This window comes from Callorhinchus milii, unplaced genomic scaffold (genome assembly GCF_018977255.1).
Source record: "Callorhinchus milii isolate IMCB2004 unplaced genomic scaffold, IMCB_Cmil_1.0 Scaffold16, whole genome shotgun sequence".
NCBI classification, from domain to species: domain Eukaryota; kingdom Metazoa; phylum Chordata; class Chondrichthyes; order Chimaeriformes; family Callorhinchidae; genus Callorhinchus; species Callorhinchus milii.
Genome location: NW_024704757.1, coordinates 13,028,012 through 13,052,116, shown reverse-complemented (window position 1 = coordinate 13,052,116; position 24,105 = coordinate 13,028,012). Strand labels below are relative to the sequence as shown.

Here is a 24,105-nt window from a genome sequence, read left to right as displayed (position 1 = left end):
AATATCTCACTTTGGAAGTGAAGAGCAAAGACGATGGTTTAATTTTTCAACCTATTAAGTGCTGTTTATAGGACTCTTATTCCAAATATCATCAAAGGTGTATCCACTGCAAAATGACCCCCCGCTTAACAAAAATGAGAAAATAAGCTTAAAACAAGGTATGTAGACCTCAAGCACTTCTCTGACATACTGCAGTCCCTTGTAATTAGTGAATTCTTCATTATCTGTGGCTTCATTATCTATGTTCCCAATTATCAAATATAATTGGGGAGGAGGATAATTCAGTCACCTTCCCAACCTCTGCTCCTGCTCCGCTCATCTCTTAACCAGTGAACACCCTGGTTCCATTCGCCTCATTGACCTCAGCTACCTGTAACTTGCTGAAGCAAGATTTCTACACATCAGCTAAGAGGACTGTGATGGGTCTTTGTAGTGCAGAACAGCCGACACTTCCCCCGGTCTCAGAGATACAGAGCGAGAGGTTCATTAAACGGAGAAATGAAGACACTGTTCGGCAGACCTGAAAGAAATAGACTCCGCACTTGAAGTGGATAATTAGGGGAATGTATATTGCAGTAGATAGCTAAGGCAGACACACTGTTCTGTGACCATGTTGCATATCAGCATCCAAACCATGCACTCTCTTTAATTGTTTTTTGCACATTACTTCCAGCCCCCACCCCACCACCTTACCCCTGCTCTTGTATATGTTTTGCTGATTTTCTTTTTAAAAAAGCTATTAAAAGGACAGGGGAAAAAAAATCACATTTTCCTTTTATATTATAATATTCAAGGATTCCAAACAGCCTGCGCAATATGAAAAATATAAGGATGTGTTGTTTTGGGCAAAATAATTGAAATTTGTGCATGCTGGATAATTGCCATTTTTGTTGCAAACCTCTCATTCAGCAACAGATATCAATTATTATACAAATCATACAAATAAAGCTAATTAGATGGAATAAGCTGTGGTCCTGCAATGTTCAGATTTTTGCAGGTCATGTTTTTAGTATTCGGTGTCTATTTACAACACCGTCCATTCTATTTCTTAATTATCCATTGCAAATCTATTGTGTACCAAATGCGCCCCTTTAAAAGTGTCCAACTATTTTAGCAAGGGCTAATCAATAATCAAATTATCTAATATACTCCTTTTTTTCCCTTCTTGATAAAACACAAGCCTCTTTCTTGCCAATTACTGAAAGTAGTCAAACTAATAAGCCAGTATGCCCAGACAACATATTCCAACATGCCAGAAGAATAAGAATAAAAGCATTACATGAATGTTCGACTAACCTGAGCTGCTCTCTCGCTTGCATCACCACAAAATCCCAGGTATGATTGATCCTTTTGTGGAGCAAATTATAACTATCCTGCAGGAATTCAAGCAATTTTTTTTAGCAGGATCTGAATTTTAAAAAATAATGAAAACGTAAAGATCGGAGTTTGAAAAATACCAAATATGATGGATGCACTACGTGAACTGCTGTCTGTGTGAAATGCTTTCAAAAAAACAAATTCGAAATAGCGCCGTTATTGTTAACAGCGTGCTCCTCTGTGACTGTGTGCAATTACAGCGCACAACTAGAAAGCAAAACAGAGGTTGCTCAACATTGTGAGCACGTCTTTCTCTGGAGAGCTTAGGATAGGTTTGCAGCTTGTTGCCAGAGGGCAGAGAGCAGGTAAAAAGGGATGAGTGGTCTCTAGAGGTGTTAAAACAGACGCCTGAAGATGGAACAACCTATTGTTTACCTGTTAATGCCGTTTCCCTATTGAAATAACAATTATAATACGTCAGTGGCCATCTTTTCGTTTATTAAAGGGCAAACATCAGCAATCTGCAAGTTTTGGTTACATAAATTTTAAACGTGAGTGTCGTGATTGTCTAGATATGGGTATTTCTGGACTTTTAGTCACACAATAGCTCGGCAATATTACACAAAAGTGAAAATGTAAATTGTAGTGACTAATATCTCTGTAGTGTTGGCAATCCGAGATAAGACTGGACCCACGACTGCCCAAAATCCTAACACCGGATCTTAGTCCAATGCTCCTTGCCCAAGAGGGCAAACAGGTGGCAGATAGTCTGCCCCTGGGCTTCAGAGAAGGGAATGAAGCTCGTGTTTAAAAAGATGATACTACAACAACAACAAAATTATGTTTGTACAGCGCCTTTCAAGTTGGGAGGATGTCCCAAGGCCCTGTCCACTCAGTGTTTCGGACCTGAGCTGAGAGTCGGGATCGGGGAGGGTAGAGGGCAGGGGGTGGGTAAAGGGGGTGATTGAAAGCACGGTCGAAGAGGAGGGTCTTGAGATGGGTCTTGAAGAAGGCAAGGGAGGGGGCGAGGCGGAGGGACTTCGGGATGGAGTTCCAGAGGGTGGGGGCAGAGTGATAGCAGAGTGATGAAGTTAATTTCTATAGAAATGCGAATTGGCAAATTATACTTTGCAGAATTATTTTGAAAAGGTGGATCTGTCTTTATGTAAAGAAAAGGGTAAAATTCATATCACACAAATGAACTCGAAACGTACGTCCAAACCCTCATTACTGCTATAACTGAGCAATGGATAAATGAGCAATTTGTGAAAGCAAACAATGGATCGGCTGCTTGATAAAGGGTCACACACAAAATAATTGCCTTAGGACTTTGAGGTGTAACACGACTCAAGTGGTGATCAAATTATTACAGAATAAACAGAGGCAGAGATGATGTCTGGTGAGGTTTTAAGGCAACCACTTCCTTCTCCTGCAGGCTGAAAAAGACTCCTATTCAGTTTATATATGTGCCTGACTGGTCGATACCTAAAGAGCTCTTCAAAAACCCATACCGCTAAAAACAGGAAAGATGGGAGGGTGGAAGTACATTATGATATTAGTGACCTGATTTCCTGTCATATCACAAAGGGAACAGTGACAGCAAAATTCCCAATTTCAATTATTGTAGTATAAATGTACAGATTAGTTACAGATAATATTTTCAATGACCTTATACTTAATGTGTCGTTTTAAAACGCAAGTTATTTGTGTTCTTTTCCGAATAAATTGCCTGAAATTGTGTATTAACCTTTTACGAGAGCTAGGCTACTTATTTCATGCTTGATTCAAATTTGTCAAGAAACTGGTCAAAGTATGTAACATAGCAACAGCAGTGAGATGGGTGTGTTTTGTAACAAGCCACAAAGCAAATGATTTGTGTTGAGTGGAGAATGATCTTACCTTTTCATAGCCAACCAGCTCTCCCTGTTTCCGTATGTTCTTCTTTGTCAAATAAATGGCTAAACATTTAAAAGATTTGGAAAGATTTGAAATGCAAGCATGCAGCACATTTGCAGGTTACACATACATCATCCTCTCGCTGATGTACATTTCGAAAAGTTAGTGAAGGGTGAGCCACTGTCGATCAGAATATCTGCCTCGGGTCTATTCTCTAAGAGGAGAAAATATAACTACAGCATTAAGTGCGGCAGAGCTCGAAGGTTTTATTGCTGGAGAACTCCACGTAAAGCAACTACAGTAGAACCCTGTTATAAGGCTGCGTTTGAGGGACCCTGAAATTCCAACCAGCCTTATAACAGGGCAGGCTCGCGAGTCAATGCTTCTGCATCAATATGTCAATGACCGCATGACTGGTGTCCTGTGGATCATGAGTCAAGTATGGGCTCCACAGGGCACCCATCTTCTAAGCAAACAGCATTATCAGTGAGTGGGGGTGGGTGGGGGGGCCGTATAATGGGGTTCTATTGTATACCCCAGGTTAACATAATTACCTGAAAAATATTCTTTTCCTACTTAATACACTAAACATACAGTCGATTCATTTTACAGTATATTCTGTGAAGCGTTTTGAGACATCCTGAAGACACGATAAGGCGCTAAATCAAATACAAGGATTATTATTATTATCTTATTTAAATCCACGCAAGGCTGTTTTTATGATTCTAATGTAAATGAAGAAAAGTTTCTTTGAAAATAAGACATCTTAGAATTTTCTTTACAAGCTATTGTTCATTAAATGTAATAATAAATCCACTTTTACCATAATCCAGATCGGTGGCAGGACATTTACTTGAAGTCCAGAAGTAAGGAGTCTAGTAGAGACGGAGAAAAACAAATGATTAACAGTAAACATTTCCAAGATAATTTAATATGTTTATTTTTACAATGCTTATTTAAAATACTAATTCATGTTAAATATTTCTACTATTAGGTCAACAATCACCCAAATAAAATTGGTCAGTCAATCCATGCCAGTCAGTGGGACACTGCTGTGTGCAAATGCGCTGCTGCATTCGACTACAAAATTACACAGTCACTGCACTTTCAGTGTATCTTGTGAAGCGCTTTGAATCGTCCGCCCAACATGAAAGGCGCTAAATCAAATGCGAGGGTTATTTTAATTTGTTTTACTACATTTTACATAGTTTTGAGAACGTGGAGTTGCACAATAAGAAACATTAATTAGGGATCTTGGAGAGTGTTGAACATTAGGCAGATGTTATTCATTAAGGTTATGAGCTTTCTTCAGTTTTAAATAGCTAGATGTTTCCTCCCGAAGGTGGTGATGCTTAGTCATCTGTGTTTCTTTCCAAGTACAAATCTTTCCTTGTAATGCCCGTATCAATAGTCACAAATGAGTAATGTTGAATCAACCATCGGCTGAAGCACCTACAGTATCTGTGCATGTCCTTCATGCTGCTTGAACAAGCCAGTAGCTAACGTGGAACTGAACTGAGCATTGTTCAGAATTCCCTAAAAAAATAAATAAATTGGTCACTCAATCCACGGCTGTTTGTGGGACGCTGCTGTGTGCAATTGGCGGCCGCGTTTTGCCCACAAAATATACAGTCAATTAATTTTACAGTATATTCTGTGAAGCGCTTTGAGAAGTCTCGAAGACGTGATAAGGCGCTATATCAAACGCAAGGATTATACTGTGCACTAAGGACACAATATCACAATATCGGTAGAGGAGACCCTAAGTAGTCAAAACTTGGGAGACGCAATATTTAAATCATCATTTGGATCTGATAGGTTGCTTCGCAGGAGGATCTGTTGAGCTACACTACACCTTTATTTTTCAAATTATCCATTCGTTTAGGATTTTCTTTAATTCGTACACACACTCGCCTCTAAGTTGACCCAGAAAGAGTCTTGATGGAGAGTACGATTGAGCAGAACGCTAAGGTTACCCTACTGCACTAAAAATCATTGGTCCCATTAGGTTTTGGGTTGCGATAGAACATGTTCTTCAATCAATGAAACGCAATGTGATTTAATTCAATTACTTTGTTTTGGAATGCAGTCACCCTTGGGGAGGTCACCACCACATACAACACAGTTCCCAGGCTTCGCTGCTAATTTTACTGTCGTCAACGGCGTTTGCTATTCCTTAGAGAACTAGATTTTTCCTGCAACCAAGATTAACACTGGCACTTTTACAAAATCAACTCGGATGATTGATCTCCTCAATACACCTATGACTAAATGGTGAAAGCAATTCCCCCAAATAAAATTGGTCACTCACTGCTTGGCTGTTTGTAGGACAACTGCTGTGCATAAATTGACTGCCGCTTTCACACAGTCATACACTTCGCAGTAAGAGCCCGTGAATTGCTTTGAGATGTCTTCTCAATGGCATAATTAAGATGCTAGATCAAAGGACTATTACTTATTATGTTGAACTGTACAGTCTCAGAAGTTCCCAATTCGATCCCTGGTTTATGTGGAGTGAGCTAGTTTCGCCCACAAAATACACAGTCAATTCACTTTCCAGTATATCCTGTGAAGCACTTTAAGACCTCTCAATGATGTTATAAGGCGCTGTATCAAATGCATAGACTTAATCTAATCTCATTCAAGAAGGGCTCCCACAGTTAGAATGGTCTGTGCCCTTGAGCTACACCAGGGAAAGGCATTCCCATAGCTGGTCGCTCTTTAATTGACCCTCTGCCAACAATATTGTTGTGGTAGCCGAAAAGAACTTAACTTTTCAATATTTGACAGAGCGCTTAATACCTTTCCTTGTGTGGATTAAGATTGCTTATGCTCGTTCGCTCATATTATGGCAGGGTAAAGGTGGATTTTTTTTCCCCCGTTATATATTACTGTAGGCCCATCATATAATGGGAGAAAATCACAGCACAAAAAGTGTCCCTTTAAGTAATATCTTCTGGCGCTTCACGAAGCTTTACCTGAAATCGATAAGGAGACTCATCCCCCCGGAGTATGAGATTCTTTGGGTCCTTCAGGGGATAAATATAGCCATATTTTGCTATGAGATTACCAAGGTGAAGGGACTCTGCAGAAAGAGAATATTCCGTTAGATAGTTAGAATGTGGGAAATGACCCCAATAAACTTACTCATTCAATCCACGCCAGTTTTTGGGACAGCGGTGTCCCACAAACTGGCGTGGATCGAATGACTCGTATCTGATACCCCTTCAATGCTGAAAAATAGCTGTAAAATATACGAAAAACTCTACATTAGAACACAGTATAGAGATATGTTAATGAACTCCCGGGGTTCAACAAGAGTGGTACTTTCTGAAGACTTTCTCCTTGAGCTGGTGTAACGTTTTCACGAAACTTCAAAACACATGTTCAGAATCATGAATGATGAGAAACCAAACAATTGTGATTCAATAACTTCCACTTGCTTTGGGGGTATGAATGTAGAACATACCTGATATCTCATCTGCAGAATATTTCAACACAATAGAAATGCTTTAACTCCCTATATTTTGGAGCTGTTTCAAAATCTGGTTTGACTGGCTGCTGTGTTTTCCTATGAATACACAGTCATTGCAATTTACAGTACCGTGAAGAGCTTTGAATGATGTAATGCGGCGCTATATCCAAGCAAGAATTTTTGTTATTATTATTATCATGATGCATCCTGCTTACTTTGGCAGGAATAGTTCCAGAATATCACACCAAAATAGGAAATGAAACATCTAACGAACATGAGCTATAAAAAGCACTTGAGCTTCAAATCAATCATTTCGCCCACAAAATATACAGTCATTACACTTAGCAGTATATTCTGTGGAGCGCTTTGAGATGTCTCGAAGATGTGGTAATGTCCGATATCAAATGCAAGGATTATTAGTACTATTATTATTAGCCTTTCTGTCTTAAGTCACTGAGGTTTCTTAACTGATACTAACAGACAAGTATTTCCGCATGCACGCTACTAATTAAACTAATGCTTTGCGCTCATTATTGGAACTCAGGGGAACAGCGTTTTCTCCAAAACATCTTTTGCACAAAGTTCAGAGGGTGTATGAAGAAATGAATGAGACATGACTCATCTCCTCCTTTCTTTCCTAGACGCAGAGGAAATTATTTACAACAGTTGCCAAAAGGGCTCCCCGAATTATTACTCGGAAGCAGGTAATTGTTTAAGTGATTAGTTAAAATACTGCTAATGACGTGCGTTCTAGGCCACTTTAATATTCCTTTCACCTTTTTTGTCGGAGGAGCGAGGGCAGTTTACAGTAAACAAATCCGCTTAACAGAGCAAAGTTGTTGTCAGTATTCGTCAACACGGTATCCAAGCCAAAAAGAAAAAGTTCAGTGCAAGACTTTTGACATCTTACTGCAACTGAGCATTAGTCACTGGCTGTGCCAGCTGTAGTGATGTAGTGGGTGTGAAACAAAACTAGAGTTTGTTTTACGACACACCAAGCCAAGCCAAGTAATGTATAATGAAATATGCAAGACTGTCGTTGTGCAAACCTGTGAATATCTCGCAGTTTGATTTGCATTACCCCTCACCTCAAGAAAGCGTGTGCAACTTTGGTTAAGTAAAAAAAAACATCCAATAAATTAATGATTAGTGACATTTGCTTCAAAATCCATACTGCCTCCAGGAGTGAGTGGAATTGAAGCCATTCCTGTTTCATCCCAGATCCCCGTGGAAGTGAATTCTGTAAAGTACCTATGATCAAAGCTCTGTGAGCATCCGCTCAGGTGCAATTCTCATTATAGTTCTGACTATAAAACAGATTACAGTATGACCACATTACAAATAACACTAAATATACTGAGAAACCCCATTTCCTCGGGCCAATTCAAAACCGAAACTAGTTGAATACTCTTAAAATAAACATGGTTTAGCACAATGGCATTTTGTTTCCTATTTACCTGAAGGACTAACCCACTGGGGTGATTCCATAAATTATTCAAACACTGTCAGCTTGATGTATTAGAGTAATTACTTAAATAGAGAAACAGATCAATACTTAGATTGACAACACACATGCAGGCTTTCAAACGCCAAAAGCTATTTCCTTGGATAAAAGGCACTTCAAATCCCAAATTGGTACAAGGTCAAAGTAGTCCTGCGATTGTCACTGTCAATGGTCCTGTTAAAATGTTAGAATACCGGACTTTGTCAAGACCTTTTAGGTCAAGTGTACAATTTAAAGTACAAACCTGCAAACAGGTCAGCAAATATACAGGAACCTGATCTGTATCAATATGTGGAGGAGATTTGCCTGGAGATTGTCTCCAGATCATTTGGTCATCCAGCTCGTGGCTGTCTGTTGAGCTTTGCTAGTGTAGAAAGCTGGTACACTTAGTCGTTGTATTACCTTCTGTGACCTCTGAAGGTATTTAAGCGCTCCGGGACGGTGCCCCATGGAAGGACGTTACATAAATGCAAGTTGTTGTTGTTGTTATTAATCCCAGTTACCTCTGACAGTAATTACCAGTGAAGTGCTTTGAAACATTTCAAAGTGTTTGGGCACTTAATGAACAACAAATGTTCATTCTTTCTGAACTCTTCCGAATGTAACAACAAATGAAATAGTTTCTATTTCCACATAACTAAATAACTTATGAGTAAAACGTGAAGTCCGTCCTTTAAGAAGAGCATGGATGGAACGAAAACAACTTATTTGCAAGTCCTATAACTTTTAAACTGTCAAAATTTTAATAGAAAATTAACTTCTGCGTATTGGTTTCATCCCATTTAAGGACTGTATTGTTAAACAAAAAAAACAAGGATTCCTCCCATTGTATACTATTCCCTGACAGACAGAGAATAATGATGGGTTATTCCCAAGCTTGTGCCATTACTAGTGTGTTACTAGACCGTTAACAAATACTCAAGGGCAGTGCAGGTGATTAGACATTAGATCAGAACATCACTGGGTGGAGAACTGCAGGTACAGAATGTGTACAGAATGTGCCATTTGTCTAATTCTATTGATAGTACCACTTTGCCTCTAACAATATACAATGCTTTTCAACTAGATTTTTTGTTCGTCCACAAAACACAGTCACCGCATTTTACAATATACCGAGTGAAACTCTTTTGGGCATCCTCCTGACGTGAAAGGCGCTGTACCAAATATAAAGATTGTCATTATAGACCTAGTGAAAACACAAATGTTAATACAGTCTAGGCAGTTTGCATTAAACATATAAGAAATAATGTTCTCTACCTTTTCAAAAGAAACGCTGTGAACCTAATTTATAAAAGTGTCTTCGCCTACCTTCTTCGGAGATGGAAAACTTTTGCGTAAGCCATTCAACAATGTCGTTGCCTGGAAAAAAAATGCAAATCAGAATAAAATCAATTCGAAGTACAGGGTCTTATTAATCAGAATTGGTCAAAAGGGTCCATTAAGCGGGCCAGTAAAAGTGTAGAAATAAATGTTCTATTGAGGTAATATGCTGTTAAAAATAAACTTGCAGAGGACAATTATATATACCCAAAGAGATGAACCTCAAGAAGTCAATAAAAAGACACTCCATACATTTACTGGAATATTTTCAGTCACAGTATCATGAAAGCATCTTTGCAAAATCACTTCTGCAAGGTCGTGAAAGCCAATACATGCAGAATCCCCCTAAAGTAAATTGTTTTTTCAACCAAAGAATACATTCTTTTGTATATTGGCTCCCGTTGGTTTGGCCCTGACATCAATACACACAATAAATGACAAAACTAAAATATTTTGACTTGCTTGTGTAAACCATGACAGCAATTGTTTAACCACCCCCCAAACAGGTGCAAACAGCCCTGTGGTCGTAATTTTGGATTTACAATTATTTATGAAAAATAACGAAAAATATTTTCAAACAAAAATTTTATGTGGACATGAACCTAGTGAAATTACTCGCATTCTTTCCACCTAGCCCATAAATACCCAGTAAAATCCTGTGAAACGCTTTGAGATGTTTTGACGATATCAAATGCAAGAATGATTATTATTTATTACTATTAATAATATTAATATTTTTAAAACTCTGAAAACTACCCCAAGGTTTACTGTTTTTGGACACGTGCCAAAGCAGACGTGTACAAAAGCATTCACTTTTCCTCCAGCAGCAAACAGAAAAGCTTTTAAGAGAAGCGATATGGAACAGGAGCAAGGACATGGGATACAAAACCGCAATCAATGTAGTATTCTTACCCGTCATTGCATGGGGAATAACAGTAATTAGGAGTCGTTGATTTTTCATTTTAATGCCCGCATCAGGATCTTGCATGGCTACAATAACTTTCTCCATCTGCAAATCAACAGTAAAAAAGCAACAGAACAAAAAATGATGCAAATAACATAATTGGGAAGGGGGAGATTTTAACCAAGGCTGCTACAATTTATTTTCTAATGGTTTTATTTCATTTCTGAAAGGTGCCTTAGAAGTGCAAGTTATTATTATTATTATTATTATTATTTATATACAACTGTAACCATCAGTGCTATTTACAGTACTCAGTTCATCCTCGGCAGTCACAGAGCAATAAATCTTCCGCCAAGTTTTACTAAGGAAAGTTTCACCCAGTTCTTAAATTCTAATTGCAACACATCTTATCTCCACCAAATTCCTCAAGTGGCGCTTGAGTTCAACTGCCTTCTCCAAACCTTTGCAGGATTCTGGTATTTCTTATACCCCCCCCACCCCACCCAAAAAAAAATCCATCAAAATAAATTGAAAAAAAAATCAAATCACACAATGAGCTGAAATAAAAAAAACACTTTTGAGAATGATTGGCATCTGGAGAAGAGAGAGAGAAAGAGAGAGAGAGAGAGACAGAGACAAACTGCTGGGTTGTAGAAATCCTTTGGTTAAAAACTGTCCTTTCTCTCCACTGCTGGTGTCTTGGAGCTAAACCAAAGCTGTTAGAAAGAGCTTTTACCTTGGCCAGACATGCCATCTGCATTGTGGCAGTGTGAGCTCCAGTGCTGTGGATTGTCATGGTGAAAGTCTAGGGGAAGCCACTGCAAAACCCATGTCTCCCCCCAATCCACTCCAAATCCAGAGCAGATGCTCCCACGTCCTCTCTCTCTCTCTCTCTCCTCCTCCTCCTCCTCTGCTGGACCTCTTTTTTTTTGCTTCTCTAACGTTCAGCCCAGCACATCCCAGCCCACACCCCCTGCACATCCCAGCCCACAGCCAACCTCTGCCTCTCACTTATTGGCAACTTCATGTGCCTATCCTTAAATCCAAGCCATGATTGGGCGAGGACTCTTGTCAACCCTTTGCCTCTGTATCTCACATTATACAGTGGCTGTGGATAATAATACAATCACAATCCTCGCATTTGGCTATAGGAATAACAATAACAATAATGATAATCGTCCTCGCCTTTGATGTCGCGTCTTATCGCTTCGTTGAGACGCTTTGCGTGGCTTCGCGGAACAAATTGAATTGAATTGAAGTGAATTGATCGTGTGTTTTGTTTGCGAAACGCGCCAGCCAAGGATTCAGGGACCGAATTATTTTTTCGAAAGTAATCGTTAGCCCCAAAAAGCGATCCGTCAATCGACGGACAACTGGGGTTCCTACTAACTACTCGGTAAACAGAGACGAGCGGAGTAAGGAAACTTGTCTAAGGTTTCTCCCTGCCCGGGAATCGAACCCAGGTCCTCTTGTTTGCGAGGCGAGTGCTCTAAACCACTACACTGCAGGACTCCACAATACTGCATCGGTGCAGTATTAAAGTTAAAGCATTTCGATTTTCTCAGGCTATGAAGTTTCGGTGTTGTGTGAACTGATGCGGAAATTGTTTAATACCTCGCATTAGCTAAGCAATTGAAATGATAACTATTAGAAGTAAATATTCATATTGGTAATAGTTCTTGCAATTTTTTAAAGCGTCTATCACACTCCAGATGTTTCAAAACTCTTCAATATAATTGTTGTCAAGTGTAGCCACTGTATTTGTATGCAAACACACAAATAGATTTTAAATCGAGACTCACACTCCAATCCAGCATTGGGTGTGTGCTGCATTGCTGGAGGTATCATCCTTTAGTTAGATGTCAAACATCCTTTGGAGTCCTGTAGCTCAGTGGTTAGAGCACTCGCCTCGTAAGTGAGATTTCCGACAGGCAAGTTTCCTTACTTTACACACACGCCTGATAATAATCACTCAAGTAAAAAATAATAATAAATTGGTCACTTCAATCCATGACTGTTTGTGGGACGCTGCTGTGCACAATTGGCTGCCGCGTTCGCCCACAAATATACAGTCAATTCACTTTACAGTGTGTTCTGTGAAGCGCTTTGGGACGTCCTCCCGACATGAAAAGCACTATAACAAATGCAAGGATTATTATTATTATTATTATGGTAAGATGACTGTCTGATACTGTTGGAAGTAAAAGGAACTTTCTCCCGCTGGCCTGGACTAAAGACAGAGAAAATTGGTCATTCACTTCAAGACTCTTTCTGGTAGATGGTTGTGTGTAGCAATTACTATCGATGTGTACTCACTGATTCATTGGACAAACCACTGTTTCTTCACTACTTAAATCAGATAGTTTTGGTCCAGAAGAAAGGAACTGTATTTTTATACCACCGTATTGTCTCAAAGTCCTTCACAATCAATTACTTTCAAATATTTTTGCAGGCAAATGCAGCAGATTATTTATCCCATGAACGTCCGTGAGGTCACTGGTCAGTTCTTTGGGAAGGGGATGTCAGCTATAATACCAGGAAAAGCTCACATCTCTTTTTAAATAATGTCACGGTATCTTTAACAGGAACCTCAGCAGCCTCAGTTTAATACCTAATCCAAAAAGGACAACACCACTGACAGGGCAGGACCTCTGAGGGTGTAGTAATTTCCCCGGACTGTACTGGAGTGTCAGCCTGGGCTTTGAGCTCAATTCCCAACAAACCAACAACCCTCTGACAAATAGGTGAGAGTGCCACCTACTGAGCCAGTCTGGCACCTTGTAAACCGTGTTAATTTTGAGTTATGCCACATTTGCTCATGAACCATCTCGACGCGCAGCCATCAAAGTCGATTACCCAGTCAAAATTTGATTAATAAAGATTTTCTGCTACAATTTGTCTTCAGCCGTTCCTGTGCTTCTAACTGGCAAGACGATGAATATGGGCAGGTCGTTTACTATGGAAAACCTGAAGGAATCGTACAGCATTAAATTTCAGCATTTAACGTCAAAGGGAGAATTAGCTCTGTATCTCACGTATATGACCTCGATTCAGAAATGCCAAAGGAAACATGAGTGCGTCGTTCTGCAGGAAAATATCTCCTTAAGCATCGATTGTTTTTTAACGGTTCAAAACTACTGCCAAAGTCCTCAAAGAGCAAAGGTGGGATCGCCACAGTAAGGAGTAAAGAAGCTTCAAACGACAAGCGTTCATCCAGATAAATGTTTCAAAGGGTGTTCTGAAAATACTCTTTGATTTCATTTGTCTTTATGTGTTGACAAGATCACAAGAGTGGTTTGGATGAAGAAGGTCTTTCAGCCCATTTGATCTCATGTCTCATCTTTTCACAATACCAGCCCTAACTGTCTTTCCATTACAGCATCAAGCAATTTCTTAAATTACTTTTTGTGTGGAAGATACATTTCCAGTGTCTACACTAAAATTGCCCTTCAAAAGCAATCCTGAACATGTGACTTCTTATCTTGTTGTCTTGATGGATCTGAAAGTATTGGTCTGAATTTGCTGTCTGTATCCCATTTGGCATCTTATTGCCTACAAATAACAGCCACAGTCAAACCCTGTGAAATGCTTTGAGACATCTCAGATGATGGGATAAGGTGCTATAACAAATGCAAGGATTATTATTATTATATATTATTATTATGCTGTAAATCTGCTTTCCAGATATCTTTCAAGGCTGAAGAGCCCTACATTTTTCTCCTCCATTCTCCTCCATTCATCAATTCACTTTACAGTATATATTCCGTGAAGCGCTTTGAGACGTCTCGAAGACGTGATAAGGCGCTATATCAAATGCAAGGATTATTATTATTATTATTATTATTATTATTATTACTATTAGTATTATCAATGTCCACACGGTGGTGCTATTCTTACTTATGCACATACAGTCCTCCGCTCAGGAGGTTTGTGGAGAGCCAGGAAGACAAAATACACTGACGCATGGCGGTCTCATTAAATGTTGGTCTTGTGACCTTTCAGCCATTCTGCCCCTTAGTCTCTGGAACTTCATCTCAGTGTCCCTCCGCACTCCCTTCCTGCCTTCAAAACTCACCCGTTAAGACCTACCTCTTCAATCCTACCACTCTTGCTCTCAGAACTGCTGTTATTCAGTCTTTGAAGTGCTTTGAAACTTACTGCTGACATGAAACCTGCGACAAAACAACAGTAGCAACAGCAACTTGCGTTTACACGGTGCCCTTCGTGAGGATAGTGTCTCGGAGCACTTGAAAATGTAATTTATTTATTTTCTTAAGGTCAATTATAGAAGTCTTACTGATGGGGGAAATTAAATCTGATGAAATTTGAATAATAACCATTGAATATTCTGTTCATACTTTTTTTAATATTCAGCTACTTATAATTTGTTGAGCATCTGCTTAAGGGGCAAACAGCCAAAGCAGTTGATGTTCAGTCGGCCACACCTTGGATCACGTTGGCTGAAAGTTAACTTTTAAGATTTAAGCTTGTTTACTGCTCTCGTCTCTGAATCAGAAGATTGTGGATTCAAGCCACAAGCATAGAAGTTCAAACATTGGAACTTTGAACTCCTATTCTGACACTCTAAAACAATGTTCTACAATGTTGAATAATAATCATCCTTGCATTTGATATAGCGCCTCATCACGTCTTTGAGATGTCTTAAAGCGCTTCAGAGAACATACTGTAGAGTGAATTGACTGTATATTTTGTGGGCAAAACGTGGCAGACAATTGCGCTACACAGCAGTGTAAATTGAGTGACCAATTTATTATTATTATTATTTGCTTTGAAAGAATTATTACCCCCCACCAGAAAAAGCGATTTGCCAATCGACTAACAATCAGGTGCTGATCTTCAGATGAGAAACCCAAAGGAGTGGCGTAACAAGATTCTCAGTGGACCTGGTGCAAGAATAACTACTGTATATCAAATGGAGAAAAAAAAGATTAATTTTTTGGCTGAATAGTCACTTCCCAAAGTTGACAAAATTATTTTTCAATCATTTATTTGTACGCACATTCCTGTTCCGAGTATTCAGAACCATGTGCTTACAACGTCACTGAGAACCTCTGTGTTCCAGGCACCATCCCCTGGAGAAAATGAGGCTCACCAGAGCTCAAATTTCCCAGCAGAAAAAAAGCTGGGAGTGGAATACATTATTTACAGTAATTGTTCGTCAGGCACCATCCTATTACTATCGACTGGTAGAACCAGTATTCTGTCAGCACATGTGTTGAATCTTGTATCCCACCTGGGGCCCTTTTAGAAAGCCTGGCTGCTGTTCAGTCCAAGTTAACTCCAGGAACGACAGGTAAGCGAGGAGAACATTCTCGCTCACACGCAGAGGGAAAACAGCAATCTCGCGCCCGATTCCCGACCACTTTGGAGCTCAGTGCGATCAGCTGGAAGGAAGGCCGCTCGCGTATTTTCCAGTCAGCGAATAACTTCTTTGCAACTTGTGAAACCCGGTGGTGTTTTTTTAATCAAATAGGAAGGATGTTAAGGCATTGGAAAGGGTGCAGAGGAGATTTACGAGGATGGTACCAGGATTGAGGGACCTTGATGATGAGGAAAGGCGAGAGAGGCCGGGATTATTCTCAATGGAGCAGAGAAGGTTACGAGGAGGTCTTCAAAATCATGAGGGGATTTGATAGGTTAGAAAGGGAAAAACTGTTTCTACTGGTGGATGTGTCGGTGACTCGAGGTCACAGATTTAAAATAGTCTCTAAAAGAAGCAGACGGGAGGTGAGAAGAAATTTTTTCACGCAGCGAGTTGTTCGAATCTGGAACGCATCGCCTGAAAGGGCGGTGGAGGCCGATTTGATAACTACTTTTAAAAACGCGGTGGACGGGTCTTTGAAGAGGACGGGTTTGAAGGGTTATGGGGAAAGAGCTGGGGAGTGGGATTGACATTAATTGCTCTATTCAAAGAGCCGCACAGACTCGATGGGCGGAATGGCCTCTTTTTGTGCTGTACAATTCTATGATTCTACAAAATAAAATGGGTTGTACTGAAGTCTGCCTGAATCTGAATTGCAGAGCACCTTAGCGTAATACTAATATCAATCCTAATAAACCTTTAGTTCACGTATAGCGCCTTTCGCATCAGGAGGACGTTCCAAAGCGCTTCACAGGACACACTGGGAAGTGACCGTACGATCTTTGTGAGTGACCGCAGCAGCCCTTTTACGCAAACAGCCATGGCTTGACTGAGCAATTTTATTCGGGGGATTGTTGGCCAAAACACGGGGATACACCCCTTTCACCTTTTGAATAGTTCTTTGGGATCTTTAATGTCCACCTGGACTTGCGGTTGGGACCTCGGTTCTACAACTCATCCAAAGCACTTTGCAGTTATTTTTGTTTCTGTACAATGTAGTGACTGTGCGCTTGTAGACAACCATGGCAGACAATCTTATTCTTTTCTTGTGTGTTGCTATATTACTTTACAGATAGGAAGCGAATCACAGTGTGACAGGGAGAGTTATGGTCCCCTCCCCTTTCCCCCTCGCCCTGCCTCCGTCACCCGTTCCTGCCACTGTGAAGCGCTCTGAGCCATTATTCTATGTGAAGAGCCCTATATAAATACAAGTTGCTGTTGTTGACATCATCCGAAATATATTTTTGTCACTACTGCTACAGACTTGCTAAAAGAAACGTTTATTAAAAAGCATTTTAATTCATGAAGACGTGAAAGGCTTGTAAATGTCCTACACAATGACAATAACCTTTACTCACATCTCAGCTGCTGCCTAGTTATTCTTTTCATGTGCCGATCTTTGACGCAACCCTGATAATGAAAGGAAAGATGCTTGCAAGCCCAATATGTTCATTAAGACATGATGTGCTTTCATGAATGATCCTCTAACCTTTTCTTAAAGTCATATTTTCATTAGCAAGTTGCCAGAAGCCATGAATGAACTACACTAATGGTGCTGAATACAGTCAATATCAATCAGTAACAATTTTATTTTAAAAATATAATCACAATTTATAGTTTTATATTTTATTTAACTCTCATGAAATTTATTTTCATTGGATCTTTCTAAATCCTTACGCCATGAGCATTGTCGTGGAACGATGGAACGTAAGTGGTTTTGAATGAACTCCAATCAGCGAAGATTTATTTTAAATCAATAAAAAAAGTTATTACACTTTTTGAATTGTGATAATTCTGTAGTGTGAGGATTGTTGATTATGAAAGCTTTTCTCTTAAAATAATCTTTTCGGCAACTTATGGAATTAGTTTCAGATGTTGTGAAGGATGGTTTTAGAATCAAGTCCGCAGGGCTGGTTCTAAAATAAGACCTTGCAGTTTGCACAGAAGTGGGTGCTATTCATATTATAAGCATTTCACACTTTAGTTCAATTGACCTTATACAATATACAGTCAATTCGCTTTACAGTTTACACTGTGAAGCACTTTGAGATGCCTTGAAGACATAATAAGGCGCAAAATCAAATTCAAGGATCATTATCATTATTATTTTTATTATTATTATAACTAGCCGTTGCAATTTCAGGGACAAGAATGAAATGTTGTTTGTTTTGAGTTGGAAAAATCAGTCCGTATTATTCTTTGCTGTTTGTGAAATAGGCGGATGAAAACAATAGATTTGAAAGAAAGATTCCTTGCTTGGTTGTGATTGACAGATACGCTGATGGGGGCATCAGTTGATCACAAACACGTGAAGGCAGATGACATAGGGAGAGGGAAGGTCTTGTGATGCGATAACGCAGTTGATTCTTGAAGGGACGGACAATCTGTATACTTCTCCCTCGGGGCTGTGCTGTGCTGACTTGTCAGAACACATGCCCTGAATAATATGAACATGAATATTTATTGCAGGCCAAATGGATGTTTCACCATATCAAATGGAATAATGCAGACTGCAGTGTGTTAGTACCCACATCAAGACATGTACCAATTCCAATTCAGCGAAGATTGTCACAGCCTTTGTTCTTATTTTTGTTGCAGTCTTCACTCTTCCCTCTGAAGTTCCTTCCTTACATCTCCCAGGTGTCAGCTTGGCTCAGTTGGTAGCACTCTCTCGTCTCTGGGTCAAAAGGTATTTGGTTCAATCCCTCCATAAGAACTTGACTTCATAGTTAGGCTGACATTCCAGTGCAGTGCTGACAAAACACTGTAAATAAAATCTTAAGCTCTGCTTCTCTTTGACTTTTCTTCCGGTGAACTTTAAAGATGGGCTTAACATGGCACTATTTGAAGGGAGCGAAGGCTGTTTCCAGACAAATTACCTTCAGTACTTCACCCCACGGCTGTTGGTGTATGCAAAACGACTGCCCACAAAAAAAACTGCGGTCGCTTCACTTGACCCTAATTTTTTGTGAAGTGCTTGTGACATGGAGAAAGCAGGATGGGGGAAGTATCCCACTAGGCTCCACAGTAAAACCCTGCACAGTGCTTTGAGATAGCTCGACGACATAAGGCGTTGTGCCAAATGCAATGATGTATGTCATTATTATGTGTGCGTGTGTGCATTTGTCTGCCCATCACATATACACACTCTCAGAGGAGTCACTGGAGGACGATTGAAGCTTCCCTCTGGGTTCGTCTAAGTCGGTACAGACCAGGAATAAAAGTGAAGCTCTTAGTTGCATGACATGTGACGGCATGATGTAAAGCATTTGCCAACAAAGTGACTGGGGAGCTCTGTTAAAATGTTTATATAGAGTTATATAGCTTATACGGTTAAATATATAGGTGTTTAACACACTTCACACAGTAAGCTGGGTTCGTGGGGATGATCTGATAGGGAAGAAAATTAACACCTATTCTAGGTCAAAAGTGACATGCCAGGCAGGAGCTTTGCCATTTACTGTTGGCAGAAATCCTGGCGTATTTGTGACATTTTGTAGCATATTTCAAAATTACAGCCCTGTATTTATCAACATCGTGTACAGCACTTCCTCCCCGATATTCTGAAATAGAAAGTGATAGCATTTCAGTGTAGCTAAAATCATATGCAAGCTAATTTATGTATGCAAATAGCAGGGTTTAAGATTGCAACCAACTGCCAAATAGAAGTCTGATCTACTACCTCAGTGACCCTGAACCCAATGCCGTTAGAATCAGAATTAACAAGCGAGCAGTGAGTTTAACATACTTTGTACGCAGTGTGCAATTATGTTGAAAAGTTAGAGAGAAGAGAAATATTTTTATCATGTTAAGCATACATTAAATATTTTGTAGATGAAAACCCAATTACGTCACTTTCGGGCATTTTGCTCATAGAACATGCAGTCAATTTACTTTACATTATTTTCTGTGAAGTGCTCTGAGATGTTTCAATGATATGATAAGATGCTCTATCAAAAGCAAGGATAATTATAATAGCTTTTGGCCATATTTGATGACACAAATGCTTTGTGAGTTACAGTAGCTAGAGAAACGATTCCTTCTAACAACAAATCTCCCATTATATAATCAATGTGGAATGATCATTTCGGTAGATACTGATCTGATGAAATCAATTCATCAACATTTAAAATCACTAATAAGATCAGGATCATGTTAATCACCCAATCAGGAGCTAAAGTGTTAATCTAAAGCTTTTCCTTCCGCATGGTCTAGCCTTTCTTATAATAATCCTCGCATTTGATACAGATCCTATAATGCAAAACGGCTCAAGCATTTCACAGGTATTTGCTGTCGAGTGGAGTGACTGTGTATTTGTAAGCAAATGCAGCAGGCAATTTGCACACAGCTCGGGTCCAAATTCCTGACATGCCTTGGGACATCCTCCTGATGCGAAAGGCGCTAAACAAATGTAATTTGTATAATTTGTTAAAAAGGGCTTTTCCATTGAATCGCACAATGACTTATCCAACTGAGAGCCTGGTTGTATTGTATATTTTAGTAGTTGGTGAGTCCTGGAGTTTGAACAGGACTATCGAGAGCTTTGTTGGATTACAGCGTGAAGTAAGTTGTTAAATGCTGGAGCATATTAAATTATTTAAAATCATATTGTACTGTCTTTGACAACAGAATGTTTGAAGATTTGACACTTCATTATATAAGTACACAATGCTTTTGGCATTACCATGTTAGATTAGGAATATCCTGGGGCGCTGAAAGCAAATTTATTGCCTTCATGGTTTGTTTTGTTTTATTAGCACTAAATAATGATGGGGGGGGTGAGGGGGAGGTTAAAAGGATTACTTGCTATACATTTGTTCTGATTAACTGAATCATTAACACTTTCCAGGATCCATGTAATATAGGATTCAAAACCATATCTTTGTATTGACTGTTGAATGTGCTTCTATTCCATTTGCATGATGGTATATTCCAGGTCCTTGTACACTTTCCAACCTAGTAGAGAGTGCGAGAGAGAGAAAGAACAGGCAATAAAATCTATTTTGCTTCAAAGATTTACTTATCGCAAAACGAGTGCTTAACATATAGAATCTAGGTATGAAGCTGCCAGATTTAAACATCATACAAATGCGGAAGGACAACGAGAAAGACTTTCTACCTAAAATGAAGGCTTCCTCCAACATGTTAGTAATAATTAACTTGCCAGGTAAGCTTTCTTGTTGCCGTACAACCTTGCTACAGGTTTATTGACCACCCTTTGGATTTTTTTGTTCTTAGCGATAAGCTGTGTGACAGACAGTTTAATTTATACATCATGCAGTTTTAATTCCTTTTCTATTACTGTCAGTTTGACTTGATTGGTAGCACTCCACCTCCCCCAAACCCTTTCTTGGGTCCAAACGTTCCAGACACACATCAAATTCATCCCATAATCCAGGCTGACATTCCAGGGCAATATTGAGGGAGCGCTATATTGTTGGAGTTGCTGTCCTTTGGACAGAACGTGAACCTAAGTTTCCTTCTGCCTTTCTTGGAGGATCAGGAGGATGTTAAAGATCCCAAGGCACAACTTTGAAGACGACCAGCCATTTCTGCTGGTGTTCTGGACAATTTAATTGACAATTCAGCTCGTTGCCGCTTGTGGGGCATCGCTGGCCCGGATTCGCCGCTGTGTTTGCTTACAAAACAGTCACAACACATCAAAGTAACAAACCGTATGAAGTGCTTTGAGATGTTTTGCCTCGAAACGATGTATCTTTGGCTTGCCTACCTCAGAAACTCTTGAAAACTCACTGCCTTCCTAAAGAGGCATGCCAACACTCGCAACTCTCCCAATCAGTCTGATCACGAAAGGTTGGCAAGGAGGTTCTGATTGTGGGAGGGAACATACAGAAAGGAAACAAGCCGGAAAAAACTAATGGACAAAACAGCACAGTTAGAGATGCCGTTCTTCACTGTTGATCACTGTTGAACGTGTAGCAGGAGCATTGAATGTCGAGGGATGCAAATATATACATTTTTTTTCACGATTAAAAAATAAGCCACGCATTTTAACCACAAGAAGAGTGCAGGTTTTACGCGGTGACATTTACACGCAGGCAAAGTCGTTATTTCCTGCGAAGACACTGGCACAACCCGTAAGACGATGAAAACCTTAAGCACGATCTCATTTCCATATTGCAGGCAGAGAATCACAGGCGAGACTTGTTTGAATGCCACGTCTAAAAATGGCCTCAGCTAGAATGCAAAATAGGCAGCCAGTTGGTAGAGCGTAAATGTTACGCTCAGCCGTTCCTGTGCTTCTAACTGGCAAGACGATGAATATGGGCAGGTCGTTTACTATGGAAAACCTGAAGGAATCGTACAGCATTAAATTTCAGCATTTAACGTCAAAGGGAGAATTAGCTCTGTATCTCACGTATATGACCTCGATTCAGAAATGCCAAAGGAAACATGAGTGCGTCGTTCTGCAGGAAAATATCTCCTTAAGCATCGATTGTTTTTTAACGGTTCAAAACTACTGCCAAAGTCCTCAAAGAGCAAAGGTGGGATCGCCACAGTAAGGAGTAAAGAAGCTTCAAACGACAAGCGTTCATCCAGATAAATGTTTCAAAGGGTGTTCTGAAAATACTCTTTGATTTCATTTGTCTTTATGTGTTGACAAGATCACAAGAGTGGTTTGGATGAAGAGGTCTTTCAGCCCATTTGATCTCATGTCTCATCTTTTCACAATACCAGCCCTAACTGTCTTTCCATTACAGCATCAAGCAATTTCTTAAATTACTTTTTGTGTGGAAGATACATTTCCAGTGTCTACACTAAAATTGCCCTTCAAAAGCAATCCTGAACATGTGACTTCTTATCTTGTTGTCTTGATGGATCTGAAAGTATTGGTCTGAATTTGCTGTCTGTATCCCATTTGGCATCTTATTGCCTACAAATAACAGCCACAGTCAAACCCTGTGAAATGCTTTGAGACATCTCAGATGATGGGATAAGGTGCTATAACAAATGCAAGGATTATTATTATTATATATTATTATTATGCTGTAAATCTGCTTTCCAGATATCTTTCCAAGGCTGAAGAGCCCTACATTTTTCTCCTCCATTCTCCTCCATTCATCAATTCACTTACAGTATATATTCCGTGAAGCGCTTTGAGACGTCTCGAAGACGTGATAAGGCGCTATATCAAATGCAAGGATTATTATTATTATTATTATTATTATTATTATTATATTAGTATTATCAATGTCCACACGGTGGTGCTATTCTTACTTATGCACATACAGTCCTCCGCTCAGGAGGTTTGTGGAGAGCCAGGAAGACAAAATACACTGACGCATGGCGGTCTCATTAAATGTTGGTCTTGTGACCTTTCAGCCATTCTGCCCCTTAGTCTCTGGAACTTCATCTCAGTGTCCCTCCGCACTCCCTTCCTGCCTTCAAAACTCACCGTTAAGAACCTACCTCTTCAATCCTACCACTCTTGCTCTCAGAACTGCTGTTATTCAGTCTTTGAAGTGCTTTGAAACTTACTGCTGACATGAAACCTGCGACAAAACAACAGTAGCAACAGCAACTTGCGTTTACACGGTGCCCTTCGTGAGGATAGTGTCTCGGAGCACTTGAAAATGTAATTTATTATTTTCTTAAGGTCAATTATAGAAGTCTTACTGATGGGGAAATTAAATCTGATGAAATTTGAATAATAACCATTGAATATTCTGTTCATACTTTTTTTAATATTCAGCTACTTATAATTGTTGAGCATCTGCTTAAGGGGCAAACAGCCAAAGCAGTTGATGTTCAGTCGGCCACACCTTGGATCACGTTGGCTGAAAGTTAACTTTTAAGATTTAAGCTTGTTTACTGCTCTCGTCTCTGAATCAGAAGATTGTGGATTCAAGCCACAAGCATAGAAGTTTCAAACATTGGGAACTTTGAACTCCTATTCTGACACTTCTAAAACAATGTTCTTACAATGTTGAATAATAATCATCCTTGCATTTGATATAGCGCCTCATCACGTCTTTGGAGATGTCTTAAAGCGCTTCAGAGAACATACTGTAGAGTGAATTGACTGTATATTTTGTGGGCAAAACGTGGCAGACAATTGCGCTACACAGCAGTGTAAATTGAGTGACCAATTTATTTATTATTATTATTTGCTTTGAAAGAATTATTACCCCCCACCAGAAAAAGCGATTTGCCAATCGACTAACAATCAGGTGCTGATCTTCAGATGAGAAACCCAAAGGAGTGGCGTAACAAGATTCTCAGTGGACCTGGTGCAAGAATAACTACTGTATATCAAATGGAAAAAAAAGATTAATTTTTTGGCT

The 24,105-nt window shown here is 39.6% G+C and overlaps 1 protein-coding gene across 1 annotated transcript in view; it reads right to left on the bottom strand.

The window, feature by feature from the left end:
• Positions 1-11,383, bottom strand: part of rgs11 (regulator of G protein signaling 11) — a 32,642-nt gene extending 21,259 nt beyond the window's left edge. The window contains exons 1-7 of the mRNA XM_007893754.2: positions 11,153-11,383; positions 10,425-10,521; positions 9,501-9,551; positions 6,192-6,298; positions 4,037-4,088; positions 3,217-3,275; positions 1,297-1,373 (exon numbers count right to left, since the gene is read on the bottom strand). Coding sequence (XP_007891945.1) covers positions 1,297-1,373; positions 3,217-3,275; positions 4,037-4,088; positions 6,192-6,298; positions 9,501-9,551; positions 10,425-10,521; positions 11,153-11,212 — 503 coding nt within the window. The 5' untranslated portion in view covers positions 11,213-11,383. The remainder of the gene's footprint in view (positions 1-1,296; positions 1,374-3,216; positions 3,276-4,036; positions 4,089-6,191; positions 6,299-9,500; positions 9,552-10,424; positions 10,522-11,152) is intronic.
• Between the last annotated feature and the right edge of the window lie 12,722 nt (positions 11,384-24,105).